Consider the following 27,034-nt stretch of genomic DNA (forward strand, 5'->3'; position numbering starts at 1 on the left):
TTACAATTTCTTGTTAACTTTTACCTGATAGAAATAGAGTTGAATGTTCTGTGATGTTTCTATCTGTTGTGGAAACAGGCTCCAGTTCTTGTCTAGGTTTTCATGGGCACTCTTTGCACAGAAGATTCCTTTGGAGAAAGTAAGGCAAAATATATTTGGACAGTTCTCAAGACCTTAAGTTTCACATGCAGCAAGCAAGGTGCTTGAATTTCTAGAACTTTTTCACAAGAGTATTTCAAAATGTTATTTCTAAGAGACTAATTGGTGCAGGGAGGTAGTCTTTGCAGTCTTGTGTTTTACCCTCTTTCCTTACTGTGCCATTCAAAACATTCTATAATAAACTATTTTGAAAATCTGCACTTACTCAAAAAGTTAAACAGCAACAACTACAACTGCAAAAATGAATACCTGGAAAAAAGATTTGTATGAAGATAGGATATGGCTTGTCTTTTTATGAAGCATATGTAGTTTATTACAGTGCCATTTTACAATGGCAGTAGTTTCACCTTTATGCAAAGAATCAATCACATCTTTTTCAAATCTAAAGTACTCAGTTTCTCAAATTTTTAAAATGTTTTTGTACTAGGTTTGATTATGGATCAATATTTCAAGCAAATATTTTGTCACATTGTAATTCATGCAGTAAAGGTAAACTTCCTAAAGTGCTGAAAGGGGGTGCTTCTATTTTTTTGGGTTGTTATTAGTTTTTTTTTCCCTTGTGGTTTTTTTTTTAATTGAGCTGAATTTTTATAGATATCTTATGTGTTTTTGTTTTTGTTTTTTTTTGTTTCATTTTGTTGACAGCTGATAAACTTAGATTTTATGTTCAATTTAATGTGTCCAGACTTCTAATTAGAGCATAAGGAAATGTCATGAGTGCAAGTTACCTATCTTCACTGGAAAACAATGTGAGGAAACAAAGAGTCAGTGGTGATTTAATTATTTATATAGGCACACTCTTCACTCCTCATTGCTATCTCAATGTAGTTCAGTGGGATTGGGTCTCTATTTTAGTACTGCTGTATTAATGCAGCCAGTTGCTCCTTTATGTGTTCTATTCAAGTACACCATTTTACAAAAAAATAAAAGCTAATTGCAGATTATGATTTTAGGTGTTTCTTGAGATGAGCAACCTGTATGAAACTTCTCATCAGCTTCTAGCGTCATCGTGGAAGTGTTCTTTATATGAACTAATATAAAAATTATAAATATAAATATAAATAATATAAAAAATAAAAATATAAAAACATCCTAAAAATGGCCTATTAGAAATAATTGTCAGTGATTTCTAAGGTATGTCAGTAGTTTGTTGCTCAAATAATTGATTAGTATGCTTAGTGTTGGTAGGATTCCTTTAGAAAATAACACATTACCCTGTAAGTTTCTGGTAATGGTAAGACCAGAAGATGATTAGAACCTGTAAAATGGTTGTAGTCTGTAGAGATTAAAATGATATTTGAAAGAGAATTCTTGAACCATTTCTGAAGAATTAGACTTACGAAAACTTAGTGAAAATTATGTTTTTCTTTTCATAATGAGATTATGGAGATTTTTTTTAAAGAGTTGCTCGTGAAGTATTTACTTATCATCAGTGAGGTCCCAGCTGACTGGAAGCTGGTGAGCATTGTCCTGATTTTCAAGATGGGTATTAATGATGAAACTACAGGGCTGTCAGTCTCAGTTCACTGTCTGATGAAGTTATGGAGGAGATTATTTTGAGAGGTATCGAAAAATATCTGAAAGACAGCCCAGTCAGTGGTCACAACCAGTATGGCTTTATGACAGTAAAGTCCTGTCTGATTTGTTTTATGACAAGGTAACCTGCCTAGTTGACCAAGGGACTCCAGTTGATGTAATCTTTTTGGATTTTAGTAGAGCTTTTGATACTTTCACAGGATCCTTCTGGACATAATGTCCAGCATGCAGCTGCATAAACATATCATGAGATGGGCGAGCAGCTGGCTCATGGATTGGCCACAAAGGTTTTTAGTGAGTGAGGTGACATCAGACATCTCTAGTGGGGCTCCATCCTTGGCCCTGTGCTCTTCAACGTCTTCATAAATGACTTGGACACAGGACTGGCAGGGATACTGGGCAAGTTCTCAGATGATAAAAAACTGGGAGCAGCTGCTGACTCCCTTGAGGGCAGGGAGGCCCTGCAGAGAGACCTCAATAAATTGGAGGGTTGAGCAGTCACCAGCCAAGTGAAGGTCAGCAAGGGAAAGTGTCAGATTCTGCACTGGGGTGGGAGAACCCTGGAGGTACATTCAGACAGGAATGAGAGACTGGAGAGCAGTGCCATGGAAAGGGACCTGGGGGTCCTGGTCCATGGCAAGTTGAACACGAGCCAGCAGTGCCCTGGCAGCCAGGAGGGCCAGCCCTGTCCTGGGGGGCATCAGGCACATCATCAGAGCCAGGCAAGGGTGGGGATTGTCCTGCTCTGCTCTGAGCTGGGGGGGCTTCACCTCCAGTGCTGGGGGCAGTTCTGGGTATCACAGTATAGCAACACTAAACTTTTAGAGAGCAGCCAAAGAAGGGAAGCTGTATGGGCAGTGTATATGAGCTGTATGACTTGTTCAGCCTGGAGGAGACTGAAGGAAGACCTCATTCCAGTCTGCAGATTCCTCATGAGGGGAAGAGAAGGAGCAGACACTGATCTCTGTGGTGGCCAGTGGCCAGACCCAAGGAAATGACCTGAAGTCATGTCAGGGGAGGTTTAAGTTGGATATAAGAAAAAGGCTCTTCACCTCAAGGGTGTTAGGGCACTGGAACAGGCTTCCCAGGGAAGTGGTCACAACACCAGTGTGACAAAGTTCAGGAGGTGTTTGGACAATGTTCTTGGGTGCAAGGTGTGACTCTTGGGGATGGTGTTGTGCGGGGCCAGGAGCTGGACTTGGTCCTTGTGTCTGCCTTCCATCTCAGAATATGGTGTAATTTTGTGATTTTGTCAGTGTATGGAGGTAATAGCTGATGAAGACAGACACTATTTTGATATTTTGAGTCTTTTTATCCATAATATGAAAGAATGGGAGTTTAATGCAGATTTCTCTTTTTTGAGTGGTAACATATGTTCTTGACAGGTGTAGCATTTCTCAGGTGCCCTTTGTTCTGGTATTAGTGATATTCAGAGATTGCAATTTGAAATAGTCTTGTAGTAAGTTGTTCTCACTATAGTCAAGACAAGCAATTTATTTTTTTTCAGGAAATGTAGCTGGTATTTATGGGTTCTCTGAGAAATCTTTCTTAAAATTCAAATTTCTAAAAAGTATTTATGTGAAAATAGTACCCTCAGTGAAAAAGATCTGCATTTTCATTTCTGTGTGTTTCTTTTCTAGTTAAACTACATTTTCGTTTCCTTTTGCTTGTGTTAGTGTTACAGAACAAACAGATACTGGTGATTGAGCAAGGTTCTATTCCATTTCAGGCACCACTAACAGAATTGTTAACCACTTTATGACATTAAGATTTTTGATTTTAGTGATGCTTGAGTAAGAAGGAGGTCAGATGTCTGTAAATGTGCAGTCCTTGCAGGAAATAAAAAGTGCTGCAAACTGTTTGGTTTGATCGTTGTTGAGGCAACAAGGAATCTAGAGTTGAGCTGTCTTTGTGGTGCCTGTTTTGTTTTATTTTGTAATTTCTCAAGAAATTAGCACCAAGAACAGCTCTATTTTTATAAATATTTAATAAGAAAAAAACTTCACAATAAAGAGTCAAAGTTGAAAGTAAGGCACAGGAAGCTGAAAAGCCTTACTCATGACATGCCAGATGATCTAGGAATAGAGCATGTCTCACATTTAAGTCTAAGTTTGTAGATATTGGGCTTTTCTACTTTCTTTTTCTAACAGAGAAACAGTTCATAGTTATTAATAGAGAAACAGGTATTTCTTCACTGGCATGTATTTTTGGTTTATGCTTTTTATTAATTCTGCATGTATTCAGGATTTTGACGTAACTGTTAATGCAGTGTGGGCAGTTTCAAGAAAAGCACAAATATAATTGGTAGGTGCTTACCTTGCGTTTTGTTAATGTTTCTTTTTATTTTCTGATTTATTTTTTTTTTGCCTCTCCTGTATAAAGATCTTCCTTCATTTTTGTTTTACACCAGTAGCAGTTTAAAATGAAAAAAAAAATCACACAAACGTCACCACAATATGTGACTTGATGTAATTAGCTCTTTCTTTTCACTCAGTTGAATGCAGTAAGATTTGGTTTTGGTTCAGAATGTCAGGTGTTTCTCTTTCCATGGGCAAATTCTTGTTTGTTGACTGTCTTTTTATGTTTCTGATGGACATTGTGATAGCAGTTACTTCCTAGTGCAAAGTGTCAGAATGCAGATTATTGTGCTTTAGTGGATAAATTCTATCACTCTTGGTTGTGGTTAATGAACAAATGAAGTTGGGAGCCTTCAATAACAAAAAAAAGCCAACCAATACAAGACAAACTGATAATTTTGAGTTTTATTTATAGGGAGACTTCAAAGAAGAGCAAACATTCTGAAGTTTAATGGTGATGTGCAATATATTTTCATTAGCTTTAGAGTTCCTCTGGTTTTACTGCCATTTATCATATCAGGCTCTGTTGCTTTGATTTTGCTCATTTGAAAATCCATTATTTATAATTTGGTAGCTCAGAAGAAATTTCTATTCCCAACTTTAGTTGGTTGTGATAATTTTTCTGTAACATTACAATTCTCAAATGCCTGCTACAGAGATGAGGACCTGTTGTACTTAGTTATGCTCAGATATGTTATGCATTCAGTCTGTGACAAAGAAAATGTTTTCTCAGTGGAAATGTTTGAAATCTGACATGATATATCTTAAATCATGGAAAGTAAATGAGATTTTAAGACTTCCGTGTTTTGGGTAAGAAAAATGTATACACAGACTTTGCAAAGTTATTGAATCTTGACACGGAGGTACTGTGTGGGTTTTAGAGAGGAAGTGGCTTATTTCAGGGAAAAATGTGTCACCAGCAATGAAAAGCTTTTTAAAATCCTTTGAAATACATTTTTGAGATTCTCCTCATACATACTGTACACCTACACTGGAAAAAGTGACACTCCAGGCTTTTTCTGAGTTTTCCTTTATGGTCCTCTAACACTAGTTTGGTTTACTTTTGGTAGGACAAAGTGTAAACCAGTACAAAGTCAGCCATTTCCGTAGTTGACTCTATCATGTATGAAAATTGGGTGCTTTGCTTGGAAGCTAAGAGAACTTGGATGAAACTAAAAATGATAGTGTCCTTTTTAGAACTTTGGGATTCCAGAAGAATCAGAGATCCTGGGGAAAAAGCTCCACTCGTTCTTACACTGTCCTTCTATCTCAGTCCATTCAGGTCACGGTAAAAAACAACTATCACTTGGTTTTATCAGTGTCTTTAGAAGGTAAAGTGAAGAATGTACTCACCTCTCAGGTGGGATTGCTGGGTTGTCAGGAATGTACGATTGCAGTCAGATTTTTTTAGGAATCCTGTTGTAAAGACGGGTGAATCACTGCTGCTGTGGTGCTGTCATGTATCAATTTAAAGATTGAAATCGTCCCTGAGGTTTGCACTTAAGTACTCCAAAGCCAGGCTGTTGGGAATGCTGACATGGTAGTGTTTCGTAGTTGAAACCTAGTGCATTTCACCTTTAGAAACTAGTAAGACATCTAAACATTAGAAGTGGCATATCCAATCCAAAATAGTGGGAGTGAAAGAAGCAGGTTAAAATACATTACCTACTGGTAAAAAGGAGCTTGAGTGCTAACAGGAAACCTGGGAAAATTCAGAAAATAAGTTAAAAAGTAAAAGCCAGGATGGCATAAAAATGCAAGCTTTAAACACAAAATTACTTAACAATTTCTGTTTATGCGAAGTGCTTTTCACTGCAAATACTGTTCCTTTCCTAGAAGATTGGTGTCATCCATGCAAACTTCATCTCTGTACAGTCTTCTGGATGTGTTTCTTAAGTATTGTGGATGATTCAGAATCATTACAAGGCATATTATTTGCATATTCTAGTCTATTATGGCAGGTACATATCAGACGTAACAGAAATGCCACCACTTGTGTGCCTCTAGTTACACTTGAACTGTTTTCTTATTGAGTACAAGATAGGACCCATTTTTCATCATCTCAGCTTCTGCATTCACAGCCTTTCGGTCTTCAGCGTGGACACTTAGAAATATATGAAGTACCAGTTTATTTCCTTCTGTTGTGATGATTGAAATGGCCATTACAATTAGAAGTCATGAGTCTACTGTCATAAATTAATGCTTACAATGCCAAAAGCTTGGAAAACTAACTGACTTTATTGTGGAAAATACTTGTGTCTGAAGAAGTTGTAATGCCATATTGTCAGAGACATGGAAGAACTTTGAATGGCTGTTGCTTCAGTTATTTTTTATATTTTACTGCCTATAGAAGCTCACCCTAAGTGGAAATTTTGTATCTAATTCATTCCAAAATAGGGGTTGAAGTTATTTTGGGTACTCCTTGTTTGAGTCCATGCTGCATCTTTTTGTGGTTTTAGAATCACATTTTCCTATTTTTAATGTTTCCCTTTTCCCCATTGCTGACCCACATAAACAGGAAAATGACTAACTTTGCTTGTCCACTAGGCAGGATGGCATAACTGTGTATATACCAAGGGCTGTGCTTGAGTTGAAGAAAAGGAAAAAAAACCCAAAGATCTTAAATAAACATTTTTCAAGACACAAATGTGCTTGCTTTAAATTTAATGCTTTTGATGCCATTTTTATGATAACACGTATGCAAACCAGCTATTACAAGACTGTAGATGCTATCTGTGTGCTTACAGGTGCTACTGTAAATGTGAAGCATAGAGAAAAACACGAAGCAATGAACTTGAGTCCGTGTGAGTTCTCTTCTAAAGTCATGATAGAGTGAAATGCACGGCTTTGCTGGCAAATGAAATTTTCTGGCATTGATCTGCATCTGATAAATCTTCCAAAGCTTGTCTAAAACTGTAGGCTGTACTTTACTATATTCAATTTTGCTTCTAAACTAAGATATGTGGCTTTTTATAAATCAGTTTGTGTCTCTGAACCATTTTGGCAATGGAGAACAGAGCCTCCAGTGTTACGCTTCACATTACATCTATATATAGGTTGTTATTTTCTAAATATGGGTCTCTCTTTTTCAGATATAGTAATATTAGGTCTTAATTTTTTCTAGTCTTAATTAAACAAGTTCATCTTTGATAATGCTGGAAGTCAGAGAAGTTTGGCTGACAGCAGAAGAGTTCCTAGGAAAATGTGGAATAAATAAATTTCAGAGTTATATATATTCTAAGTATCGGAAGTGTAGATAAGTAATGCAGATAATGTAAAACATGCTGCAGTTAAAAAGAGAAAACATTTCTTATGCTGAAGTGTGGTGTAATTTTTATAAACTTTTCTTAAATTTTAACACAGAATAGGTAGGGTTTTTAAAGTTTAATTTTGTGTTTATCAAATGTGTGCTGCTGCGCATTGCAAGTAGCTTTTTTGTACCTTGCTTACTTCATGTTGGCCAGTATCTACACTCTTCTTTGCAGTGGTTTCCCTGATAAATACAGTTAGAGCTTAATTCTAGTATTTTGTATCAGCCACTTAAAGGCCTTTTGTCAAATAAATCACCAAGTTAATGGTAGGTTCTTTAAATCCTTAGTAATGTTTGTTGTTGCTGATAGCATCCATAATGTATTCCTTAGGAAAATATGTCTTTCTTGTATATAATCTCTTGTAATTAGGTGTTTGTACCAACTGCATTGCAGAGGTCCAGGAAAACTTTGTGGCTTTTCAGATAGCTCAAGATTAGTCTCTAAATTTGTAGTAGTAGTTGTGTGAACTTCTTTCAGGTTTGTGTTTTTTTTGTTTGGTTTTTTTTCTGCTAATGTTGGCTATCTGTTGGTTTTGATATTGTGGAGGTTCTGGACTGCAGATAAATTAAGTGCCTTTGATCAGCCTACTGCATTGATGCAGCTTAAGTTTGTTTTGCAAGTTAGATTCACAGATATTTAGCAGTTTCACACCTAGCATTTGAATATTCTTTGGATTACCAGTAAGACACTTAAATAAGAAAGAATGCTGAGGTTGTTTTTTTTCATTTGTATTTTTAGTAGCCATTGCTTCCTTTTCATTTCTGATCTTCCTCAAATGTACTCTATTTATGAATGGGACAAGATGACAGTGTGGCAAACTAATTCTGTTTATTTAGGGAATGAGTGGGGTGCTTTCCATTAGAATTAAAGGAAGCTGTGAAAGAAGATGTTCTTACAGTGAAGACAAACAGAAAATTTCACAAAAACAAACTAGAAGAAAATTATGTGACAGTAAAGTAAGACTTCGTAGTATCAAACTTCTTTATCTGAATGTTTCTGTCTCAAGCTTTGAGAATGTGGTCATCCTCTCCTGTAGATGTATTTGGTTATTACTTGTCTTTTGTTAAAGATAGCTGCTGTTGAATAGGTTTGTGTGTGTGCTAATCGAACTTTTGTCTACATAGCACTGAGGGCAAAACTGAGATTGCACTCTTTCTTTCCAAAAGGGAGGAACTGCTCAAGTTTAGGAAGTACATGCAAAAAAAAAAATAAATTCCTTTACAGCAGAGGAATATTTGTAAAGTCTACCAGCAAGAGATGCTAGAGGTGATGTAGCTAGCTATATCAGAAGAGCTGAGCTTTGAATGCCAGTAGTAAGGCAGAATAAAATACTGGTTCACCAGCATAGTTATGAGCAGTCAGGGTCTCTTCCAGTTGTGAGCAGTCATATGTGGAATAGCACAACTTCCCATACCCCATTATGTTAGGGACAAATCATCAAGAACTAGATACGAGCGTGACTGGACTTGAAGCCTCGTTTCCCTTTGTTTCTCTTCAGACATTCCACCATGAGTGGCAAATAGTATTGAGAGGGGAAGATGTTTAAAGTGGTATCTAATATAAAATAGGGAAAGCATTCTGCTGTATAATAGCACATTGTGAAATGTAAACTCTAGTACTGAATTGCAGGTTGTGAGCATATTGTAGCATATTGATGGTGCACCACAACCTTTTGTTTCATGATGTAAGAACACTGAAAATAAAATTAAGCTGGAAGGAGGAAATCATTAGGTGTTTTCTTCTGGTATTATGTTTTTAAAATTGAATGCCTCTAGAGTACTTAAACTGTCCCATCTACATATAAATAATTTCTAAATATAATATTTAAATTATTTTAAGTTAAATCTGATATAAGATAAAGGGTTAAACTTTACTTAGCTTTTCTGAAATTTCCATGAAAGAATTGTGAGCCTGCAGTTTTTTTAACTCCCCCCACCAACCCCCATGTAATATGTTGATGTTGAGTAATAATGCAAAATTGAGCCAATAGCATGAAACATCATCCCTTAATCTGAAATCTTGGAACAGTTAAGGTAAGGAAGAGTAGGTTGGTCAATATTAGTCTTATCTGGAGAAAAGATGCAAAGGAGAAACAGCACCTTGTTAACTACTTTTCTTGGTTCTCTTAAGTATTTTTGCTTCGTTATTTTACATTTAATCCTAGTGCAAGAAGCATTGTCAAAGGGTGTATATTCACTCAGCATGTTTCTTTTGAACAGATTGTGTGAAATGTTTAACTTGACCTAATTTACACGTGCAAAGATCAACGTATTTTTAATTCCTTTTATTTCTGATTTGTCATTTCTTAACATTTATTCTTTCTGAATGGTATAAATTTGAGCATTTAACATTTTTATCGTTAAAGTCATTGTTCAGGTGGCTTTTAAATGTATGTGTTTAATTTTTAAAGATTCAGTTTTTAAAATTAACTTAGTTAATCTGTTATTTAACTTTTTACAAGGTTATACATTTTTAGTAGCTGCTTAAGTTTTGGATATTAAGAGATTAGTTGAAATAGAAAAGAGGTAAGATTTTCAGCTATTCTGTTTTGTAAAGTTGTAAATACCATCTCTCCTACTCTATCATATTTGATTACACCTCTGGTAATTAAGGACCTATCGGCTCCTAGGTCTGGGAGTTCTCTATTGGCACCTATCAGCTGTCAGAGGTACCTTTTCCATCATTCATGTGTACTATTAGTTCATGTGAGCTATTTACAGCAGTTAGATATTTACCTTACATAAAGTGTCTGTGTGCACTGCTACAAAACCTGCTCTGAAAAAAATTCCCATTTTCTTGGGGGCACACAGGCAGGCCCTGTTCTGCTAGATTGCTTTAAAAAGTGAGAGCAAATATTAGGTGTAACATCTTGGTTCCTATTTCACTTCTTATTCTTGGGTTCACTGAACTAGCAGCCTTGCATGGAACATAACTGTTTCTGAAGGTGAGCTTGTTAGAATGTCAATCTTGTGTTTTACCTTCACTGGAGCCTGCCTTCCAGCATCATTACTTCTGGATAATACTCTCAGCTTTTTTCTTATCAGTTTCCTCATCTTATTACAATTGCTCCTGACCAAGAAACCCAAACACTAAACATTGTTTTTTGACAGTTTGGAAAATGACTGTGTCTCATTTATTTGGTAAAAATTATACATTTTAATGATTTTTATTTTGGGATTTAAAATATCACACTTGTTTTCACTGTAATAGAGGTTTTTTGTTGGCAATGATTTTGGTTTTTCTGTTCTTGTATCTAATTGTAGTTTTCTGTTTAGAGAACCATAATACTCTTTGGTACATTTTTTATATTATGACTATTTAGGGCATTATTTATGTTCCAGAAGAAAAAAAAAGTTCTGGAACTTTATTCATCTTTGTTCTGTAGTATCTGTTTCTTCTGTAGCAGTTTCCTTTCTTAGTGAAAACAGCACAATGCCCTGAAGGAATTCTTCTTGAGTTCAAATCTCCACTATGGCTATGGACTGAGGAATTCAAGAGGCATTTAAGTATTTGTAGCAAAAATGCAACTTAACTCTGCTTTGAGTTCTATGAACAAATATAGAGCACAAAGATAGTTTTGAACTGAGGCTCACACCAGAAGCTGGTTAGTAGTTAAAGTGAAATGCTGCTTAGTGGGAGAGTTGTCGCTTGCCTAAGTAGAAGAAAAAAGCCCCCAAAACCATCAAGAGTCTGAACATTTAATGTGGTTGATACCCATATCATCCACAGTTTCTGTCAGTTATAGTAAAGACTTTGTACTTAGTTTTGCCAGATCCCAGAGAAGTCCCCTAACTTCTGGCTTGGGAAGATGTCTCTGTTGAGTAGGAGGTGGTGGGCATGGCAAGGACGATCAAGAAGTCAGTTTCATCAAACCAAGGCAAAACTCCCTGAAATACAAACTGTTTCACATAATGAACTTCTTTTCAGTTCCATTTTTGCTGGCAATCCTATACCTCCACTGTCTTTACCTTTAATGAAATTCTAATAAATACTGTCTCTCCCTTTATCTTCATTATAAGTAAAGCTTTCAAAATGTGTGTATTTGGCTGACTTGTTGTAATATACGTAAGCAGAATATGTCTATTTCTTGTCTTTTTAAGGGAAAAACCCCACAAACTGAAAGGGAGCATCTCTGAGGATTTGCTGTTTGATTACCATAACCTTGTGAGCAGAAATGCAAAAGTCAGTGTCAGTCAGTGAGTTTTTCCCTTGCACTGACAAACAACTCCTATTTTTTTTTTTTATTAAATGCATTTGTATTTCAATTTACAGTAAGGAATGGATGTTTATTTATACACACTATTATGAGTAATTGCTGTATTGCTGGACCTTGATTTTTTTTTTCTTTTAACCTATACTCAACCTGTTGAACAGTTGCTTCTTTAAAATCATGTCTTACATAAGCCCCTGAACTGCTTTTTCAGTAATTGATAAGTTTTTGATTTGTGAGTAGTCTTTAAGTCTTCTGAAGCCACCAGTCTTCCACTCTGAAGTGTGCCTTGTGCTGTGGCATTGCCTTATGCTATCTGCATTGCCATCTCTGAAGTCATGGAGAGGATCTAGTGTGATTGTAATGTCACCAACAGAGTGAGAGGGTTGAGAATTCAGGGAACCTAAATTTAAATAAGGCTTTAGCTAGTCCTACCTGAAAGTTCTTACCACACAAATTTTTTTGCAATTTTCTGGAACTTAAAAATGCTAGAAATACTTGCAGCTTTAACAGTCATTAGGGCTAGTAAATACATTTTTCTTTTGCAGCATTGAAAGGCTGCCTTGTTAAGTTTCTGGAGAAAATTTGCAGAATGGTTGTGGAAAAGTTGAATAAATGTAAGATGATTTTATTTAAATACTGTCAGTTTGCTTCTAATGTTTTTCATGCTCACTGTTCTTAAACTTCTGTTTCATACTGCAGTAGATTTAGTGCATAAGTAAAAGTTGTGGATCAGGAAAGCTTTCTTTTTGTAAAATGCCTTACACTCCTTCAATACAATCAACAGGAATGTACTTGCATAAATAACGTTGACATATAAAGGGCATGATGTTGTTTCTGGATTATCTGGATGATGTGCAGGCAAATAGCACCATCCTCTGGCATTATAATGTTAGTTATGAATTAAACCTGAAGTTGCTATTTGTTATTTTTGGAAATTTGATATAATTGTAATAGAATGTACATATTGTACTTTCAGTTTTACATACTCATTTTGGGCCAAGGTTTAACAGAAATTCTGGTAATTTGCATGGACTCTGTGTTCTGTTTAATTAAGTGACTGGCTAAAGGGGATATCTTCTAAGGGTTATCCTGCCTATAGTGCTGACACTGCTCTTTACATGACCATTTATGGTAGAAAGTTGCACTTCAGAAATATCAGACAGCTTTTTCTAAATCTCAGTGAAGGACAATTCACAGTCATTTAAGAAAAATTCGTTGAGTTAGAAAACACCACCAACGACTTATGGTTGTGTATCTGGGGGAGAGTAAAGGTGCTGTTACAGAACAACTGCAAATGTCTAATAAATTATTTTTACAGGAGATCGTAGCTTCAGTTACAGATTGAGAATAAGTATTGTTGGCATTGCTAGAATGCAGAGCAATACACCTCCCACAAATTAAGTTTCAGTAGTTACAGGATGAGTTATGCCGAGTTACGGTCATGTGAAGGACTGAATTTTAGTCCACTGAACTAAAAGCAGTAGGTATGAGAAATATCACACAGGGACATCCTTCGAAAAACTTGATGGATGAGAAAGTTGCTGTTTTGATTGCCGAGTTCCTATTGGAGCTTTGCGCATTTTATGTGTCAGAAACATCAAAAGGAGACAGCTGATGTTTGGGTACTCTCGAAAGGAAAACACGCACCACCCCCCAGTCCGCCTTGCTGTACAGGAGATCTCCGTTCTTCTACAGGGGAGGTGTTTGCTTAGTGAAACTGGAAATCTTAAGAGTTTTACTATAGCATGAGTGCCTGTCTGTCCTGTAACTGATTAACCATGAATGCTAACCAGACTAATTATCCACGTTTCTGGAAAGACTGTACCAATGGTCTACTTACAGAACTGGTCTGTGCATTTCTTTGCTGTCATGTGTTGCTTCAACATAATATCATAAAAATTGGAATGTTGTATTAAGCATCCAAATATTGAGAGACATACAAGTTTAAGCTGTGAAAATGCTGAAAGCTTCCAGTTGTAATAGACATGAATAAAATATTTTATATAAAAATATATACTGTTATCTGAGACACGTTTCTGTGGCAACATTAGATATTTTAAATTAAATGTGCACCACTCGATGGAATGTAGTAAGGAGTCACTGGGAAAAAATAGTTTTAATAGGTAACATTAATTTTGTGCTGCTTGCAGGCTTGACCGTATGTAGTTTGAGTAAGTCCTGATGGCCAGAAAATTCTCACAGGAAGCTGTTTGTTTCAGGTGAGAAGAGCAAGAAAATGCAGCTGTAACTGACTGCTGGATTCTGTATCATTTGGCTTCATTCGGGGAGATAGTATTGATGGCAGGAGACATGGTGAGACTCCAGAAATTTTGGCTGTGTTTCAGACAGGAAAGGAAGAGTGTTGTTGCCTTGTTATAACACATTCCACTCCATCCACTTAAACCTGATCTAACATCCATGTCTTTGTTTTTCTAATCCTCTAACTTACTCAGTTGTGTTCCGTTTTTTTGTCCAGTTTATTGTTTTGGTCTAAACACAGTATTTATTTCTTCATGTCATTCCAGATTTTTTAATGAAGTTCCATTTTTTCTACTTCATAATTTCAAACTCCTTATCTAGATATTCCCAATTTCCTACCTGTTTTTCCAATCATTGGCCATTATTATTTTTATTCTCACTGTATGGTTTTCTTCTCTTGCCCTCCATTTTTGTTTTGTTTTTATGATTTATCCAGGACAAATTTATGCCTCTAGTTTATTGATGTGCTAGGAAACTATGGAGACCATAGGAGAAGTAGAATTTGAGTTCAGGTGACACAGATGTGTCCAGCCTGGACAAAAACAGTTGCAGAAACTATGTTCTCAATGCACTGATGAAGTGTTTCAGGGGTTTAGTTTTTAAAACTTAAGCATAAGAGCATGTGTAAACTGTTTGCTAAGGCAAAATCAAGTGGGTTTTCAGAATGGGGAAAGATCACTTGAAGGATTTAGTTTATGCAAATAATACTTTCCTTAGGTGACATTTTAGAAAATCTTCTGTTGTATCTTTTATCTTCCAGTTTTGTTCATTCTTCCCTGTTTGGAAGTAAAAAAAATAAAAAGGTCACCCCCAGGCAGGAGCATCACTTAAACAAATTAATTTTTGGACTAGAGATGTCAACTTGCTGAAAGCTGCAAACATTAAAAGTAAAGCCAGAGAGGTGAGGAGTGCCAGCTGGATGTAGGAGGCCACCAGCCTTTCTGAATGTGGCTGCTGCACAACCAATTGTTGCAGCTGTATGTAGTGGATCAAACTGTTTCTAGAACTTCAGTCTTGGGGTAGAAAGCTGTGCCGTTTGTGTGTTGTGGATCCCAGAAAACTGGCCCATGATGGAGAGATTACCACCCAAGAACTTGCTGCATCTCTCTTCCCTCTTTCTCTATCAAAAATTCTTGTAGTTAGATGCAAGTGAACATTTTTATTTTCAGCATTTTTCAGTGAAAATGCCTACTCCCAGTTTCATGAAAAAAAATCGTATTCACCATCTGAAACTTTGCAGAGACTTTAATAGCTATAACAATGAGACCAAGTTACCTGGAAAGCCCCTGACTGTGGTTTCTATTAGGAAATAACCTTTCTTTTAAAAAGAAAAAGTTCAGTGTTCCTGTTTGGAGAATTGTTTTCAGTAATATCTTTAGAATGGCTGTGTCTCATCACTGGGTGGTGACTTAGCAAGTTGCCTTTTCTATTATTTGGATTGTTGCATTATTTTTGGAAGTGCTGTGGAAGTTCAGTAGCATCCACTTGTATATTGCTGTTCGTAGTAGCATAATGTAATATGGTCTTCTGGATACTTTGAACTGGTTTAATTTAAATACTAAAGTTTGCATATGGAAGGAATTCTGCAAGTTGAAGTTCTCACACATGCAGACTTTGTCATTGCTCTTGCATCAAAAGATATTTAATTGATGGACTATAGAGATGATGCGCAGCAAATTATATGCAGGCAGAATGTTTTAAAAGTTAGGAAGCTGTCTAATTTTAGGAAACCTAGGATGTTCTGAGTTCTTTTGACACGCTATGTACTGGTGGTACATTGTTGAGAGCCTTGGACTTCTGATACTGTTCTGAGGGCTGTGATATGTTGATAATACTAATACACAGTACCAGTGCTGCTGATGATACTGTGTACTGCATCTCACTGCAAACTTAATTAAACTTCAAGTTACCACTATATCCTACAGCATTTTGTAGAATTTATGAGTGTCAAATAATTCACTTAAATTATAAAACCAAACCAAATTATTTTCAGTGGTATATCTCTAATTTGACCAGTTTTGATAATTCCTTATGTCGTTTTTTCACATGTGCTGTTGCATATGAAGAGATAGAAATAAAATTCTACTGCTTTTAAGGCAAATTCATAAAATTATTTAAAGGCTTAAAGCTCATGAGGTTTATGGTATAAATAGAAAAATATAAACACTTTGAAGTTTTTCATGTGGGTTATGTGAAATGATAGATTTTTTAGATATTAATATAAACCCAGATATATGTGGGCAAACAGGTGATACATGCTTCTGAACATGAAATTGTGTGTAATCGTGTGAGTATCTACATCTGGTTGACTCACTCATGTACTCCATATTTGCAATATTTTCACAATTATAGGGTCATAAAATTAGTTTGAAATCATAGCACAGCATACAGGAAGGGAAGTATTATCTTGAAAGGAGCCTTGGTTCTTAATTCTGCTTTTCAGACAGAAGTGTGTCTACTCATGACATGTGCACCAAGCTCATGGCATGGTGCACAAAACCAGCACCCTGTTTTCTTTTATGTGATTGGTGGCTGTGCTGTATAATCAGCAGACAGAGGTGTAAGTGGCTTGTTTGTGGTTATATAGAAAGTCTGTAGCAGAGGAAAGGATGCGAACCGTATCTTGCAGGTTAGAAAGCATGGTGTTGCATGTGTGTTTTTTTTTCATGGCAGTGCTGGTTTAGATGGCATTAGGAGGACCTGCTTAAATAACTTTATTCTGTCTATCAAGTGCCAATTAAATGTAAGATCCTCAGCCCCATTCAAAATTGAAATGGTATGCAGCTGCCTTGAAGTGCACATCCAGTTTTGAAAAGAGAAGAGTCAATATAGCAAATGAAAATGTCAAAAGAATGCAAGTGAAAAACTAATTGCAAGCTGCCTACAGTTAATTTGAACATAATTCCCTTGAACATGTGATCCTTTGCCACTGCTTATATAGCTTTAGTAGTTTGTTTGTGAGTAGACATGGATTTCTTTAAATGGGGTTGCCATCTGGAAAAGCATAGGCTCGAGGCATGCCTGACATGACATTTGTCTTTGTTTTTCAAGCTGAGTTCAGGCACATGGAACATTCTGGTTCACTGTATCATAAACAGCCTTCTCTGTACAATGAGGTAGTTGAGTGTAAAGTTTCAGTACCAATTTACAGTTTGATGAGAGAAAGACTAGTTGGGAGGAGAAGCTTCTGTGTATGGGAATTGAAAAGAGTGGCATTTTGTTTCTGCTGTTGGAAAGATATGGTCATCTGAACAAAGTCAGTGTGGATTTAAATACCCAGTCCATTTGATATCAACATGTCTTTCTTGAGAGAGTGGCTGTTTAACAGACTCTGCTTTTCACTCACCTCTAAACTACCTGGGAGCAGACTAGACTGCCAATCAACTCTTCCATTTACTGAAACCTTAGAATTAGAGAAAAGATTAATTTTTACCTTCCTGTTACTTTCAGTGTTAAGTATGTATATGAACCAAATTGAAAGAAGGACTTACCAAGCCTGTTATGTTTGATAATGTAGCCAGAGTAATATTTTGATTTGTTTGTACAGATCTTCTACAGGTACTTCTTACAACCAATTTCAGAAAGAAAATCCAAAGGGATTGGCTCACAGTGAAGGGAAGTGGTTGGCTAAATCTATGCTTTTGCTATTTCCATCTTGAGCGTCTAAAGAGACTGTGTTAATTTTTAAAGACTGTCCCAATGTTTTACTTCCTTCCTGCAAATGTATTTGTCTATGTCATCATCATCATCATTGTCTATGTTTATCAGCCTGCAGGTACTTCATTGTGCCATCAGATTTTGGGGTTGTATTGCTAACAGTTTTGAAGTTATGTCAGGTGTCATTAGTAAAACTTATTGACTAAGTCAAAATTCTTTTAAATCAGAAGACCAACTGGCTGTCACAGGAAAGGTAAAAACACAGCCAAGAATAATAGAACTTTGTCAAGGTGTCATGCACTCCAGTTGTATTGGAGTAATGGATGTGCAGGTCTTCTCTGTTAGCTTTGGTGTTAGGCTGGTCCCGGTTTAATACTGAGACAAGGTTCATCAGTAAGTACACTTTTAGTTTTGTAGTAGTGTTTGACTTGTAGCTACAGTGTGCTTTAGCCTAGGTACTCTGATGTCAGTGCAGTCTAATTACCAAATACTGCCCTGGGGGTTACCTCCCATGGAAGCTACTTTGCTTAAAATAGGCTAGAAGTTTGGGGTTCTGAACATTTTTGTGAATTGTGAGACCTGTCATGCTGATAAGCCTTTAAGGTTTTACTTTTTTATTTTCAGTTTTAATTTTTATGATTTATAAATGTACACTATGTGTTTCTGTGGAAGGAAAAATTTTTAATTTTCCTAGTGTTATTTCAATCAGTGCATTTACTTGTAGGGATACACACCTAGACTTACTTCTTGCAATGCTTAGAATAGTGAAATGTAACAAGGTATTAGGACTGCTTTTGGAATTTGTGAAAGATGTAACTGTTTTTACTTTATCTGTACTCTTGATTTAGGAAATTGCCATTGTTGCCATTGACTTACCTAGGTGTGTGTTTGAGAATGTCCAAATGGCAGTAGGCATGAAGAACTTTATGAAGGCCTTCTTGGCAAAAATCTGTGTATCCTTGTAATCCTTTCCCTTCAGAAGTTAATTTTCCGCAGCTGCTCTTGTCCTAATCAGATTGGGATTACTGTTTCTACATTGTTTCTGGGTTTGTAGTACACTTCAGTTGCCATAGGGTACCCTGCTTGTAGATTAAGAAGTGTTTTAAGAATTGTATCAGCTTTGTGCATTGACTTCCTTTTAGTTCCAAGGTGCAACTTAAAGATTTGCATGCAATCTGTTAAGTGCCAAATAGCTTTTGCTTTGCCTGCTAGAGCAGATAAGAATTTATCATGCAGTTTTCTCCGGTTCCCTATAGATTAGATAGTAAAGTATACTCCTTTCCCAGCCTTCTGTCCTTTGTAATGAAGCCATAATTATTAATCTTTAATGGCGCCTGCAATGCATAAAAGACAGACTTGGTCCTTATCTCAAATGTGCTGCTTGATTTTACTGTACTTGGTTATAAAAACATTGAAGGTAGAAAATTGTATTTGATGCTTCTATCAGTAGTGTTACTAATAATTCTTGCCTTGCCTTTTCATCTGTCTGAATGTCGCCATTCTGGGATTATTTCTATGATTTGATTTGTCTTTATATGATCCCAGTCTGCTTCCTTGCTCCAACTATGCTTTAGTATTTATTTATTCATATAATTATTTATTATTGTTACAAGTAAAACTGAAGTGTATACATATACACATGTATACATACACAGACACACACACACACACACACACATATATATATAAAGAAAAGAACCACCCAAACTGTCAGCTTTAATGGACTATTTTACTTTCTCTTGTTCTTTGTGACTGTAGTTTTCGATCTTCTTTTAACTTGTAGTGTTTCCTAAATTCTAGTTTTAAGGCTTTTCTTCTGTCTCAAGTACTCCATTTATTGAATGTATTTAGTCTCCTTGTACAATTCAACTTTCAGTCTATGTCAAACACTGCAGTGTTATTTGTACAGAGTAAAGCTTAATTTTGAAATTGATTAGAGAAGATATATTTTGTAAAACCTTTGACTTTTGGACTAATATATTGCAAGTTATTTTCAAGTTACATAAGATTATTTTTTGTCTTTTCTTTCAACTAATTTAATTTCAATTTAATTGTGTTTTTTGTAATTATTAGTTACTTGTAGCCAGATTTCAAGCATGGTATTTTCTGAGAATTCAGCTTTCAAATGACATGTAAACATTCATGTTTATCTGTCAGTTGAAAATGATGTCTGCTTGAAAATTGTTAGAATTGATGCAGGAAAAATGATACCAATTTTTTAACAAATCTAATGTAATTTTTACTATAACTGAGGTTTTTACTTTTAAAAAAAATGCTGTAAGGTGATCAATATAAGAGCTTGAAGATGAAACACAATCTTTGTGCTTAACTAGCAATCCCTGTCCAGTGAGAATTTTATATTCTAAATATTTATATGTTTGTTATATGATGTGAGATTCTTCTAACCCATGCTTTCTGTTGTTGCCTTTATTTCCCTTATCTTTTTTTCTTGTTTGTCTGCAACTATTAATAAACCACATACAAGCTACTTCTTCCAGAGATCTGCAGGTGGCATATAAATAAAATGAGTATTAGCAGATAAGACAAATGAGGGAGATGAAGACCAAGTCATCAGATAAATAAGAACGTCTCCATCTGTACTGTGATTGTCTGCTTTTTTGGTTTGCTGTTGTAGACATCTGTGGTATTCTGCTTCCTTGCCTGAAATCTTCAGCAGTCTTGACCGCAACCATTTATGTAACCTGCAAACCAATATGATCTTGTGGTTTAAAGGTGTAGCCGTTGTGCTTTAGAAGGAAATGCAGCATTAACATAAATTACTAGGGCCAAATGGCTCCAACAGTTCTTCCTAATGTAATATATCTAAAATACTTCAAAGAGTAACTTGGTATTCACTTGACTCTTGAGTATCTTGAGTATCCAAATCCAATACTGGAAGAGCAGTGGCATTTTTCTAGTTTTCAGATGCCATTGTAGTTAAAGCTTAAAAGTTAAAGCTAGTGTTTAAAAATTGCAACCTAATTCTAAATTTTGGCTATTACTTTGGTTTGTCAAGTGTGTAACATCCTTCAGAACACAATGTGCAGCAGCTCTCACAAATGCTGTAAAGCAAAAAATTGTTTTCCTTGAAGGAAGAAAGGATCCTAACCTAATAACAAGGGAATTGTGTAATGAAAATGGCCAAACTTTTATATAAACTCCTCCTCTGCAGAGTAAATAATTTATCTTTTTTTTTACAGCTTGATAAGAAATTAATAGCACTGCAGTGGTATTAGTTGTGCAACTACTTTCTCAGAATTGCAAATGAACTTTAATTGTGTTTTCATTTAAGTTACGGTAAAAGTTAATACCTTTAAGTTACTCAATTCTGGCAATTATTTCTAAATAGCCTTGAAATTAGCTAGCTTTGGAGTATTGCTTGGCTTCTGGAGTGTAATTCAGTACGAGACAACTGTTTTCAGATTTCAGGGAAGGTCTTGCAACCCACACCTAGCTGGTGCTGCTGCTAGCATTCCCTGAGGTGTACATATTTTTTTGCTTTACAGTGTTAACAATGTTAAGGCAAAAGAAAAACTCTAAAGAGGAATTAATCTAATCATCTAGTGAGCAGCTGCGAACTGTTTCTTTATCTCTTATTGCATGAAATGCTTTTGGCATCCTACAGAGCTGCTTCTAGAAAAGCTCTTGCATAGTGTAGGTGTCATGTGATTACTTGGAGATAGAGGTGAGATTTTCACAATAGCTCTAACTGTAGTCTGTTTTGATTAATTATGTAATGTATTCACATAAGACACTGAAATGTGAGAGTTGGTCATAAAGGACTGGTGTAGTTGGGTTGGAGAGAAGTAATGGGACTTGTTAAACTTTATATTTAACACCTGTTAGTCACAACCTTAAGTTCAAACTTACTTTTTGTCTATTACTAGGAAAAACAAGGGATTCCCAGTCAGCCAGAATGGAATCTGAAATTGTGCCAAAAATTACCAAAATGACAGTGTCTGGAAAGAAACAATCTATGGGATTTGAAGTTCCATGGTAAGCCAAGCCCTCATACATCAAGGTACATCAGCAGCTCTTCTTTCAGACTGATGCACCTGTAGCAAGTTTTCTTCTTATTTTTTCTATTTTTCACAGCAGTTTTAGTGTCACTCTTCAGAACTAACCATCTCAGCTTCTTTTTTGACTCAGAATTACTTTCAGAAGATGGTACCTCACGTTTTGAGTTTAACAAATCCTTTCACTATGAATAGTGCATAGAGATATCAGGTTGTCAGATTATTTAAACATCCGCTTCATAGAATACTGAACTTTCTTGGTGTTCGTTTATTTTAAATTTAGTTCTCTAAGTGGAATTATGAAATCAATAAAGCTTAACTGTAATTGCTTGTTCTTCAAAGGAAGTAATATATTTAAGAATAGTTGATGGGGAAAACAATCACTTATAGCTAAACCTTGCCTTCCTCTGCAGCTTTTATTAACTTTAACAGGTGTCCAGGGTACAACTGTTGTAGAGTTCGGTCCTACTTGTGCTATAGATAAATTAGAGTGGTTCTAATTTTATCCTGACTTGGAACTGTTGAGGAGGATGTCTCATGAGAGCAAGACGGCAGACATCTCAATCAGAGTCTACCTACAGCAGCAGCCATCAGTGAATAGTTAAAGGAATATATAAGGACAGGGCATGTATGTTGGGAATATGTTCCATGAAATATCATTGTGCAGTGTTCTGTGGCTCCCCACAATTTTTATCTATTTTCTGGTTTTGTCTGTTTCTATTTAGAGTGGTTAACGTATTTTTATTACTTAGGTACCCTTATTCTGTTTTTGAACCCAGTCTTACAATAGCCATCTAATGTGTGGCAAGAAATTGCATAGTTCATCCTGAGGTCAAAAAATTCTCAAGTGTAAGTGCCAACATCCCAACCTTATCCTGCAGTGTTTTTAGTTCTGATCTGGAGAGCATTGTTGGGAGTAAGAGGGCAGCATAGTCTTTATTTTACAGTGTCTTGTGCATGTTTGATAACTGGGTGGAAAGCAAGCAGTTTCATCTACTTAAGCACATTTAATACAAGGAGTGAAGCTGATGTCATTATTCCTTTATGCTGGTAAATGTCATTGCTAAAAGACATCACCTTCATTCAATCTCAGATGCAATAAGCTCCAAATGAAAAATTTCTGGGACTTTCAAGTTGTCTGTACTGTTTGAGATTTGTGATACATAAAGGAAGTAATATTTTTTTTCACTTGCTGTCTACTAATCAGTGGCTCTGGTTTTGACAACTAGACTCATGAAGTACCAGGCACCTTCATCTCTTATGTTCTTATTAAATTTCTTAGAAGTTGGAGTTTTTCATGGAGACTTTTGTGTAGTATTTTAATCTGGAATTTAATTTTAGTTTAGAAAAATAAAGAAGTATAAACCAAGTGAAGAAGATGTGCCAGCTAATTTTAAGTAGTGATTGATTTTTCTTTTTTTTTTAATCTATAATAATGGCTATTTAAAATGTTTGTTTCTAAAAAAGAGCAAATACAGAATTTTGTGTCTCTGATACTTACTAAGCATGTGTGCCTGCTCCACAGGAGATAAGAAGAATGCTTCCTCATCTGTAGACTAAAGTAATTCTTGGATAGGCTAGTGATGACTCAGTCTGTGATCAAAGGTGTTTGTCTCCAACATGGTTCTTACCCATTCTGCTTGTTTTCAGGGACACTGACATAGTTTGTATCATGTTTGCTTACAGTTCAGTAGCAGAAGAAAGATGAAGCCTTCAGGACCTGTGGGTAAATCCTTTTGATAAATCCTTAATATTGTACTTGTGAGACCCCCATCTGGAGTGCTGCATTCAGTTCTGGGGTTTTCAGCACAGGAAAAACATGGACCTGTTGGAGTGCGCCCAGAGGAGGCCACATAAGATTACTCTCCTATGAAGGCAGCCTGAGAAAGCTGGGGTTGCTTAACCTGAAGAAGAGAATGCTTTGGGGTGACCTCATTGCAGCTTTCCAGTACCTAAAGGGGGTAAGATGGGGACAGACAGATTTTAGGAGGGCTTGTTCTGACAGGACAAAGGATGTAATGGTTTTAAACTGCAAGAGAGTCTCGATCATATGTAAGGAAGAAGTTTTTTACAGTGAGGGTGTTAAAACACTGGACAGGTTCCCTGAAGAGGTGGTGGATGCCCCATGCATGGAAACTTTCAAAATCATGTTGAGGCTCTGAGCAACCTGATCTAGTTGCACGGGGGGTTGGACTAGATGACCTTTAAAGACCCCTTATAACCTAAACTATTTGGTTATTATGTGAATGTGAAGATAGTTTTAAATTCATCTCACTCAGTGGTATTGCTGAAATACTAATTGAAAGCAAACTTCTTTTTACTGTAGAAATTGCTTGTACATTAGGTATTTATCTTTAAGTGGGTGGAATAGGTCAGAAGTGGAATGATTCATAAACCAGCTTGAGATTTGGAGCACAGCTAATCAATGAATATGGAAGAAGATACAATTTAAATGGTAAAGTTACCTGTCTGAAAGAACCCTTCTTCAAGGAATCTGATAAGGGCCTCCTTTCTTCTTTTGTCTAACAGACTGCTGTGGAGGCACTGCCAAGGCCTGTGACGTTGACTTTATAGAAGCAGAGATTCATCTTTTTCTAAAGTTGAAAAAGAAATCAAAACATGAGCCTCTACCTCAGTTCAATGAATATTAGGGTTTGCTTTTTTAATTTTGAAGTTACCTTCTGGATTAATGGCAGACTACAGATAACTTGTTAAGGAGGAGAAGGAATCTGTGTTTATTAACACCTAAAAAAGACTTGTTCCTTTGACCCTTTTCATAGCTTCTTTATGTTCTTATTAAATTGTTAATTTACTGCAAGGTGTTTATAATAATACAGCTTTTTAAGTACATAGTTTATGTCACTGAGCAAAAGCACCAGTATAGATTACTCAAAGCATTCTAAATGGATTCTAAAACATCTGTAACTGTGCCCCCTACTTTCACCCCAAAATATTTGTGTGGTGCTGGTGCAGAAGTCATTAGAAGGAAATTGTGTGGTACATATGAACTAGTTTTTGTTGTTACTCATATGGGATCTTAAAGGTAATTTCTGGACCATGTTTTTAAAAGCAGCAGCCTTACATTAGCAAAAAATCCCATTCTTTGACTAACTATTCAGTCTGTGATTCAGTCTTCTTATGAGGTGTAACCTCATATTAATCAGTGAATCTTATTTGAAACTGATGGGTTATTAGAAGTCATTAATTGCTTTGAGCATTGATTGCCTTTGTTGCTGGGTTTTCTTAGTGGGATTGTCTACAGAAAATGGAGTTTTCTGGTAAACTGATGCTATAGCAAAACTGTTTACTGGGCTTTTTCTTTCTGTTAAGCAATAAAGGAAGGCAGAAGAAGTTGTGACCAAAAAAGGGTTGATTATTTTAACTAGTCTGACCAATATTTTGTAATTAATAATCTTGAAAGGGGAAATAAATGTAGACATTTCTGTAATGACTGTAAGACTCCGAAGGAGTTGGTTGTGTAAAAATAGTTCACCCAGCATCCAGACTAGAAAATTGAAAATAATGTTTAAAAGCTAAATTCTGAAGAGTTAATATTTAGCAGATGAGCTTTCAGGTTCCCTTTGAATGTGTGGTGGTGTGAACCTTTCAATACTTGTGGGAGATTGAATGCCTTCTAACATGTCTTATAACAGTATATGTTGTATTTATTAATATTTCCCAGAAAACAGTAATGTAACCATAACATTGTATTCAGTTTGCTGTTATGGTCTTTGTTGGCATGACAGCATAGGAAGTTTATGGCCTGGCATTTTTGGTTTTGACTAAATGGTCCTTGCCCGGCTTTGGTTTGTCTGCTGATTTCCAAAAGAGCTGTGGTAGGCTGTTTTGACATTGCAGCTGAATTGCTGATGGTTGAGCTTTCTTGAGTACATCATCTCAGTGCACATGCAAGCTTCATAATACTTCTGTCCTTTCAAAGAAGTTGAGTTGCATAATCAGCTCCACATTACCACATAGCACTGTCTGGCAAACTGAGACTGCTTTTGATAGTTCCATCAAGTTCTCAAACAATGATGCAACCAATGGTTTAGGAAGTGGTCTTCCTCCAATATAAATTTTTCCTCATATGGTAGATCATCATGGTTCAGACCAAGCTGGAACTTTGCTATCAAAGATGCTTTCTAGTACAGTTGACTTGGTTATATTCTCAACTACCTGCACTAGTGGCACACTAGGTACTACCTTCTGACAGATGTTTAAATTCAATAATTTTGAAAAACCTTGTGGGAAGACGCTAGCGGAAGAGCATTTCCAGTGTCACTAATTTTGTTTATTGACTGTCAGAAGTGGAGCTCCTTAGCATTTTTCTGAGCCATTAAATAAACCTAGGTTTATTGTGACACAAGCTGTATCCAGGTTTCCAAAACACAGTAATACCTGAAATTTTTTAACTCTAGCAGTGTACTGACTGTTCAAATACTGTACCCTTGAAAAAGTAGCAAGGCCTAATGATGGCTGGAGCCTCATTTCACTCATTTCATTTGAATCTAACACCTTTTCTTTGCATCACCCAAAATAAAAGCTATTTGGCAGCCTTAAGTAGTGGTGGTTGCAATGAAAGCTACGCAGAAATGAGAGTACTTATTGTCTCTGCCAATAACCAAGGTTCTTTCAGATGCTGTAATTAGTTTGAATTCTACCACACAAGATCCATTCTGTTTTGGGGACTCCTTACTGACATAGGCTTTGGCCTGCAGGAAGATCTTTCCATCTGCAATTAGAAGAAGAATTGTTACCTAGTTTAACGAACTGAAATTTAGAGGCTTACAAATAACTTCTCATTGAAAATACATTCTTGTCTGCTAAGCTGATGTGACAATGCTTCAATATATTTTGGAAAGCTATGGAAAAATATGAGAGTTATGTTTTTGGGTCACATTACTTTCAGCTTCATCTAAATAACTGCCTTTTTTTTTTTTTTTTTACTTTTGAAAATTTGGTTTGGGAAGAAATGCAGGCACTGAAAAGGAGAAAAAAAACTATTGCCAGCTGTAAAGGCTGTTTTGATATGACTCCTTATACAAATAATTTTCTCCAGAACTTCAAATATTAGACTTTCAAGGAAGAAAACTTGATACCAATGTAAAATACCATATTTGCATTTCTGTGTGACCTTTGCATATTGGCACTAGTCCTGGTACTTTAGTGTGAACATGCTCGATATTATGCTGAGACCGAACTGAAGTTTGCCTGAAAAAAGGGAAAACATGGAAGAGTCTTAATATTTATGAAAGTTGTATGATGCAGATTAATTGTAAATATATGAGGCTCTCTTAAATGATTGAGACAAAAATTATTTGGTATACTTTACATACTTCAGATGATATTTAATACATATTTTTAAAATGTGTAGAAAACTTTGTTGCCACAATTCTTTTTATATTTACCCTCTATCAACTTGATTGTTTCCAGTCCGTTTTCATGAAGTAAAATTTCCTTGCAGAGACATTGGAGAAAATAATTGTTTTGCCATTCCAAAATAGATTTTTAGCTAAACCTTAATGT

The 27,034-nt window shown here is 35.9% G+C and overlaps 1 protein-coding gene and 1 long non-coding RNA gene across 4 annotated transcripts in view; one reads left to right on the plus strand and one right to left on the minus strand.

Annotated features, from left to right (window-relative positions):
* HBS1L (HBS1 like translational GTPase) overlaps positions 1 to 27,034 on the plus strand; it is a 58,784-nt gene that overhangs the window by 12,407 nt on the left and 19,343 nt on the right. For 2 of the 3 annotated variants that reach the window (XM_015621620.3, XM_015621622.1), the window contains one exon: positions 21,380 to 21,488. In XM_015621620.3, coding sequence (XP_015477106.1) covers positions 21,380 to 21,488 — 109 coding nt within the window. Of the gene's footprint in view, positions 1 to 13,868; positions 13,890 to 21,379; positions 21,489 to 27,034 lie in introns of those variants that run through there. The other variant, XM_033512778.1, reaches the window with a different exon arrangement.
* Positions 25 to 18,654, minus strand: LOC107201808. Its single transcript, XR_001520408.2, has 3 exons — positions 18,369 to 18,654; positions 5,406 to 5,754; positions 25 to 128 (listed from the first exon to the last, which is right to left on the minus strand). It is a non-coding gene; the product is annotated as an uncharacterized LOC107201808 (long non-coding RNA).

This window comes from Parus major, chromosome 3 (genome assembly GCF_001522545.3).
Source record: "Parus major isolate Abel chromosome 3, Parus_major1.1, whole genome shotgun sequence".
NCBI classification, from domain to species: Eukaryota; Metazoa; Chordata; class Aves; order Passeriformes; family Paridae; genus Parus; species Parus major.